At 41.0% G+C, this 7,509-nt stretch overlaps 1 protein-coding gene across 1 annotated transcript in view; it reads left to right on the forward strand.

Moving 5' to 3' along the window:
• Nucleotides 1-5,452, forward strand: part of aplp1 (amyloid beta (A4) precursor-like protein 1) — a 12,025-nt gene extending 6,573 nt beyond the window's left edge. The window contains exons 9-16 of the mRNA XM_019886240.1: nucleotides 4-132; nucleotides 895-994; nucleotides 1,078-1,245; nucleotides 1,336-1,356; nucleotides 1,662-1,720; nucleotides 1,957-2,022; nucleotides 2,105-2,248; nucleotides 2,334-5,452. Of these exons, the coding sequence (XP_019741799.1) occupies nucleotides 4-132; nucleotides 895-994; nucleotides 1,078-1,245; nucleotides 1,336-1,356; nucleotides 1,662-1,720; nucleotides 1,957-2,022; nucleotides 2,105-2,248; nucleotides 2,334-2,432 (786 nt within the window). The 3' untranslated portion in view covers nucleotides 2,433-5,452. The remainder of the gene's footprint in view (nucleotides 1-3; nucleotides 133-894; nucleotides 995-1,077; nucleotides 1,246-1,335; nucleotides 1,357-1,661; nucleotides 1,721-1,956; nucleotides 2,023-2,104; nucleotides 2,249-2,333) is intronic.
• The last annotated feature ends 2,057 nt before the right edge of the window (nucleotides 5,453-7,509 follow it).

Below are 7,509 nucleotides of genomic sequence, written 5' to 3' on the forward strand. Positions count from 1 at the left end.
CAGCCGGAGCACGTGCTGCAGGCTCTGAAACGATACATGGCAGCCGAGCAGAAGGACCGCAGACACACACTCAGGCACTACCAGCATATTGTGGCTGTCGACCCGCAGAAGGCTGAGCAGATGAAATTCCAGGTGCCTGACGCTTTGATATTTACTGCTGACTACTGCAAATTCTGTATGGGCTTCGAGTGTCACTTCAATAAACTGATTAAAAAAAAAATTAGATAAAGGATCTATTCATCCTCTTGAAGCGTCGATCAAAGGTAAATTTTGCTGACGACAAAACCAACTTCATTCTTTTTTTGCCCTGGAACCTCCAATGTAGAACACAATCCCTTCTGCGAAGTTGGTTGACTTTCAGTTCTAATTACCGCACATTGGTCAACAACTTCTGATTTTTTTTTTACTTTTTTTTTTTTTTTTAATCAGAGATGCTAGTCAACCTTTATTGATTTTTTTTGCACTGATTCTGAATCTGCCCTCATTTTTTCTTCTAGCACATCTCATCCATTTCTTGACGTCATTACCATTACAACTTTAATACAGTATGTCATATAGTCATATATTTGGTAATACTTATGAAGGGGCAAGTTCAGGAACAGATGGATTTTTATTTATTATTTTATTTTTCGTCATAGCGATAGTATAAATTTAACGCATGGTAAAATCCTATCCCGTAAGCTTTTATTGGTCCAAATTAAAATTTAAAAAATGAACATATCATACGGTGACCATTCCATGGTTTATCCTACCTCTCGGTCAAAGAACAAAGAATGGCTTTCGCTTGAACTTCAAATTGTACCACATTTGAGTTCACGCTGTCCTCTGGGTCCAATTCAAGGTCAGCTCCATTGCAGTTTGCTGTTAAAACTTGTAAATTCCGTTTTTTTCCAGGTGTACACACATCTGCATGTGATCGAGGAGAGGATGAACCAGAGTCTGGCACTGCTCTACAAGGACCCAATCTTGGCCGAGGAGCTCCATGATGATATCCGTATGCTGAAATATATTTGGGGTGTCTTGGAAAGTTTGCATTTAAGATCACATTCACCAAAGTTTTAAATGTGTTCACTGCAGAAGACCTGGTGCGGGCAGAGCGGGGCGACATCAGCGAGCTCATGACCACGTCCTTCTCTGAGACGCACACCACCGAGGAGCTTCTGCCAGCTCAGAGTGAGGAAGAGAAGGATGACGAGGAAGAAGAGGAGAGAGAATTCCAGAACAGGCCTTATCCTCCTCGCGTTGGTACGAACTGTGTCTGCATTATGTTAGGTCTGTCGAACTAGGCTGTTTTTTTTTTCCCCCTAACATTGTCTTTCCTCCTTGCCGCTACAGACTTGCAATCGAATAAGAAAGGTGAGCAAGCCTGTCTATTCATCTGTTATACAGATGGGGGTTCGGTAAACGCAGGGGTTGTACAAGCTATGCGTAGCAATGGGGGGGGGGGGGGGGGGGGGCACCATGCCATAACATTAAACTGAAACCCTATGATTGGTTGCCCTATCCTATTTATCCATCCCATACAAGTATTTAGAATATAAGGCAAGTAATCACTGCTGCATGCTTCTGGAAAACTTGCTAAATATGATTTATTAACACCTTTGTTCATTTGTGAATGAGGTGTTCTTTAACCCAATGTGATGATGATTTTGTGTTTGCAGGAGATGAATATGACTATGCCACATCTGAGAGGGCTCCTACTTACGAATATGAGGAAAAGGTAGCCTTCTTTGTGTGTGTGTGTGTGTGTGTGTGTGTGTGTGTGTGTGTGTGTGTGTGTGTGTGTGTGTGTGTGTGTGTTTCATGATAATAAGTGGTCACTAGGAGACCACCTCCCACCCACAATCGCGCTTCTGTCTCTGAAACGTCAAAGTTCATTATATGTCCTCTGAAAACATTTTTCAACCCGTGGTTGATAGCTACCTAAATGTTTCGGCGCATTCTGTTCCCTCGTAGATCAACACCTCCGTGGAGCTCAAGCAGGTCGTCTACAAGCCTGATGAGATCGAGAGAGATGAACTGGTAAGAGCGACGTGACCCGATGATCAATGTTCAAGAAATGAGTGATAAGCATGGCCATCACTTTGCATCTTTCTTTCCAAAGCAACCTGACGCCTTGGAGACATTTAACCGTGGAGCAATGGTGGGCTTGCTGGTGGTGGCTGTGGCCATCGCCATGGTGATGGTTATCAGTCTGTTGCTGGTGCGCAGGAAGCCCTACGGCACCATCAGCCACGGCATCGTGGAGGTAGGACCTGACAAATATACAGTCGAGTCCTGGTCAAGTTTCTTTCGTCGCATATGATGACTGAACTCACGTTTGTCTCCAACAGGTGGACCCCATGCTGACCCCAGAAGAGCGACAGCTCACCAAAATGCAAAACCACGGCTACGAAAACCCCACTTACAAATTCTTTGAGCAGATGAACTGAGTTCGTAACAAAGACGACCGCTGGTTTCGTCCCGTCGTCACGGCGGTGCACCGACCACGCCACCTGTAATGAATTGAAAACATTGAGATTTCATTAATTAACTACATAAGCTCAGTCTTTAGTTTGTATCCATTGTAAATGACCAACGACGTCAATCAATCATTACCGAAATGTGAATAGTGAATATTATACTTCACCTGCTGTAATCTCCATTGGATTAGATCCTGCTGCAAACTGTCGAAAACATCCCATTGAAACAGTCATCACAGTGGCATGACGTGACCTACTGACATACCAGAAACGGAATGGTGCATAATGCTTTAGAATATTTATTTTTCCAAAGTCGACTTCATATTGTCTCACATAGATATAGTACTGTATCAATGTAGATGAGTGTGATAGGCAGCCCGTTCGTCCTCATTTACAACCACAAATGACCAATTAAATGAAATGTACCTCCATCAACTCCAACATTTCCAATGAGATCAGATAGATATTTTTTCAAAGTATATATCTTATTTACTTCCAACTATCAGCCCTCCACACTTGTTTTACATAAATTGGTAAATACACAGCAAAATATTGAGCCGAATTAAGTTTATTTATCCTGCAAATCTGTGTGGTTCCCTTCTAAAAAGTTGCCGCTCCAAACGGACACTGTAAATAACAACCGACGTACAGTTAGCCCCCTCCAAATGATTCACGCCCCGTTCGGATTATCAGTTATTTGTCAAATGGGTATCTTCTGCCTGGAAATGATACGATACAGCAGAAATTGACTTAAAGTGTCTTTGTTAGCGATATTAATATTTAAAATATTGGATTTTATTCTTTGTCCATGTCATTTCCATTTGGACAACACCTTCTTTTGCATCATTCTCAAGGATTCTGATGACTTGGAGCGCGATCGACATCATTTTAATCAATTTGAACATTACTGTACCGCGGCTTAACTCTCACATTACAAAAACACGCTTATGTTACTTTAACTGAAGATTGTAAATTGTCCAGCTGTGAATGTAAGTGTGAATTGTCAAAAGGCAGCTGGGTCAGCTCCCGCTTACCTACGACCTGAATGAAAACAATCGCGACAGAACGGATTGACGAACATTACAAATGCCTGTACTGAGGATGAGTCGGAATACTTCTTCCAAATGAATATCTTTTGACACAACGTCATTCAGTCTTCAGACACTTTTCTTGTGTCAATCCAGCCCGAAGATACAGTAACCCCTTTTGCTTTGTCGAGCGTATGATTAATTCCGGAGTCAAGTGTATCCTATCCTCCTCGTAGTAGACGTCCTGGTTAGACGTTCCTTTAAATCGTTGGTGTAATGGAGTAATACTAATCAACTAGTGCATTGTGCTGTAAACGAGAAGGAGAAGCATTTTCCTTACATGGCTGATTGAAAACGGACTGTTGTAAAAAAAAAAAAACCAGCACAAGATGACACAGTAACTTCTTTCTGAATGTATTTAAGGTAGATGTTGAGATTCCATTCCCTTAGTTAGTGACTTTATTTTCCCCGTCGTTAATCCCGGAGTCGTGACGTTAGGGCACGCGACATGCATTGACGTTCTCGTCAGTACTTGGTAGCAGCCTGCTCATAATTTGTCAAGTGACTGTCAAGGCAGAGGAATTAAAAAGCCGAAGTTGTAAAATACAGAGTGCAGTATATTGTGTCAGTATGTGTATTCAATCCTAAAAAAAAAAAAAAAAAAGAAACAAAAAAAAAAACAGCACACGTAGTTATAAGTAGTGATCGTATGTCATTAAGCTACTCGTCTTGACATCTTAACACGAAATATTAGCACTCTGTACATGCGTTCTTTTTCCTCTTAGCTCTGTGTGTCATTTTACGAAGCCACTTAGGAGGGTCATGTTGCAGGATGTGCTGATAATCCCGTTTTGGAGATGATGCAAAAAAACACACACACACACGCACACACACGGTGGAGTTGTGACAGTGTGTTTCATAAGGCGGGTTGTGTTATGATGGGTCACAGCCTTTGTATAATTTGTACAGCTACGTTAGTGAATGTCCACAGTTTAACGATACTACTGAAACCATAGATGAGAATACGCTTGCCTGTTTTTATTTGGATCGCAAAAACCACCACTGAGGGTTCCCTACCAGCATTTAGCAGATGTAGTAAGGTATGTAATACCGTAGTTACGCCCAATGCCATTTCTACCCGTGTCCTCTATTCAATTCTCTCCTTGTGAAATACTAAAAAATGTCATTGAGATTTTAATTGCTGCGTTATTGCCTTTTACAATGCTGTGTTTTTTGGATGTAATTATATTGTATTTTTTATTTATATTGGACGTAATTATCAGTTGGTTCGAGGGTCATGGTTTTCACGTGTCATTTTAGAAGCTCGTATTGTAAAACAATGACATGTTTAAGATAAATGTGAATTGTAGTCAGGTGTATGCAGCCTAATCGACAGCGACAGTGTGGCACTAAGCACAATCCAACCAAATTGCTCTGTAAGTGCTGGGCATGGCTATTTGACCACATTTCCTTGAGCAATTAATGAATTCTTTATTTTTTATGATTTTTGTTTATTTGTTGTTTTTTTTTTTTTCAATGTTCTGAACGCACACTTTCAGGGCAGAATAATGCTGCCCGCGGAGTTGCGTCATAGCTGACACCTTCTTGGATATAGCTGAACTTCCTATTTCTGTTGCTGGACTTCTTTAGTCAACAAACTCTTTGAGATTGGTTGAAAAAGGCCTCTGCTGGTGGCAGCTAAGTAGCGCACGCTCCATTTTGCCTCACTTGCTCCAAGTTGCGAAAAGTCGTCAATCAATTTCAGACAAAGGCTCCATTATCATGCCCATCCGTGGCTTGTGCACACAAATATACGACACTAGTTCACTATTGCCCCCCCCCCGCCCCTATACGATCCGTAAACCGAAGCCATGCACCAAGAAGAAGCAGCTACACTAATTTGACAAAAAGTGTTCTCTGTTGTGTAAATGTACTTGCAAGCAATCGGAGGCTGTAAAAAAACACACCAAGCTCATTGATTGTGAAATAAAATTGAATGACCAATAAAAGTTGTTGTCTTCTCTGTTTTCATTGATCTTCACTTGGACCTTTTCTGTATCTGACACACAACATTCGGGGAACTTGACATAGTTCAATTTGTTCAGCAGGGCGACACAGGAGATTGAAAAGCCACACTGCATCTAAAGGGGACAACCGCGTGGCTTCATGGTTTCTGAACATCTAGAAACAGAAGCATCAAGAGTAGGAGGAAGTTTATATGTGAGGTTTCTAGTTATTTGCGCTAAAGTGACAACTGTAAGTCTGGCATTGATCCAAATTTTAAAGTCTCAAAGAGTTTGCCCAAGTTTGCTCACAATGCTCTGATTGTCAGCCTAGCTGGATGAAGAAGTTAAACTTCTCATGTTCTGTGTTTAGAAAAAGAACATAAGCAAGTACATTTTACTGTTGAGGAGATACATTTTTCCTACCCGTATAATGTTTAATAACCAATGGAGCATTTATAGTAGATCAGAATGCAAAAATGACGTTTTATGAGAAAATAATACCATGTCAAAAGTACAAGGTTCTCATAAGAGTTGAGTTACATTTCATACGAAATGAATGCAGGTTTGTAAAATACCGACGTGTGTGTGTGTGTGTGTGTGTGTGTGTGTGTGTGTGTGTGTGTGTGTGTGTGTGTGCGCGCACGCGTGTGTGTTACTAGTTTCCTTTCACGTCACATCAAATGACTCCACACTGTGCTCGACGCTGTGACAAACATCAGCAAACATCGCGCTTGTCGAAGCAGCACTTAAAGCAATTGAATACTTGACACAAATACTGACCACCAACCTGCTAATTAGTACAAAAGAGTGGGTGCTTCACACACATTTCCTTCAAAAATTACAAAGAAGTGTCTGTCTGGCATGAACATCGCACAGGTTCCCTTCATCCAGACCACAATTCTGACAGCGAGTTGTATTACTGTGAAAAAAGATTGTGTGGCCGTACAGTGACAGTTTAGCAGCCTCCGGCAACAGTCATCACGCTTGTGGTTCCTCAGAACTCCACAGCTCACAGACGTCCACTGTGGTAAAGTGACTCATATTTACCACGACGTGTGTTACACAGCAGCCTGCCTCTGCATTTTCTTTAGTTCACTAACGCTTTGATTCATTCAAGAAAGCATGCAGGGGTAGCAAAGTAACAATATTTGGTACCCTAAGTGGGAGACTAATCTCTTATTAGGCAGTAGAAACAAAAAAAATTCAATCTAATACTGATTGATTGTATTCTGCATTTTGTGGGGTATTAAACTTGAGAACAGATGGAAAATCTGCCTCAAAGTTGTTTTTTTTGCAATTAGCTTGCATGAGCAGCTGTCAAATTAATGCAGTGATATAAATTTCCTTAGGAATTACCTGGATTTCTGCATTAATTGGTCATAAGATGTGATCTGCTTTTGATCCAAGTCAAAACTGAAGTGCGTGGTGTATCATGGTTGGGACTGCTTTGCTCTTCCAGGGCCTGGACGTCTTGCTAGCATCAACAGAAAAATGAATGCCCATATTTTTCCAAGACATTTTGTAATTTGAAGCCATCTGTCTGTCTTATGCAGGTCTAATCTGCAACAACAGGAAACATTGGGCAGCGCTAAAGGAGGCTAAACCAGTAAGTACATTTGAAGGTTGACATTTCCCACCCTGCACCATTTTTTGGATGAAGATGAGATCTTTTTTTTTTTTTTTAATCAATTCATGCAGACATGCAGGTGATTCCAAAGAGTTCATATCACTTTTTCTTGCAAAGGTTTTATTCCATTCTGAAATGTTGATGATTAATGTACCAAGTTTGGTTTCTTTATCTCACTGGAGATGACTGGTCTGCCACAAAAGCAAAGCTGCTCTCGCTGTAGAAATGTTTCCCATTCAGCTCCAGATGACATTTACTATGCAAAATCATGTAAATGTGGAAAAACATTAGATCAGGTTAATTTGTGACACGAGAGCGCAAATGTCACACACATACAGTGACGTCTTGCTTGACAGACAATAACCATTCATACTTTTTCGTGTTGT

The sequence above is a fragment of the Hippocampus comes genome, unplaced genomic scaffold (genome assembly GCF_001891065.2).
Source record: "Hippocampus comes isolate QL1 unplaced genomic scaffold, H_comes_QL1_v1.1 scaffold335, whole genome shotgun sequence".
Classification (NCBI taxonomy): domain Eukaryota; kingdom Metazoa; phylum Chordata; class Actinopteri; order Syngnathiformes; family Syngnathidae; genus Hippocampus; species Hippocampus comes.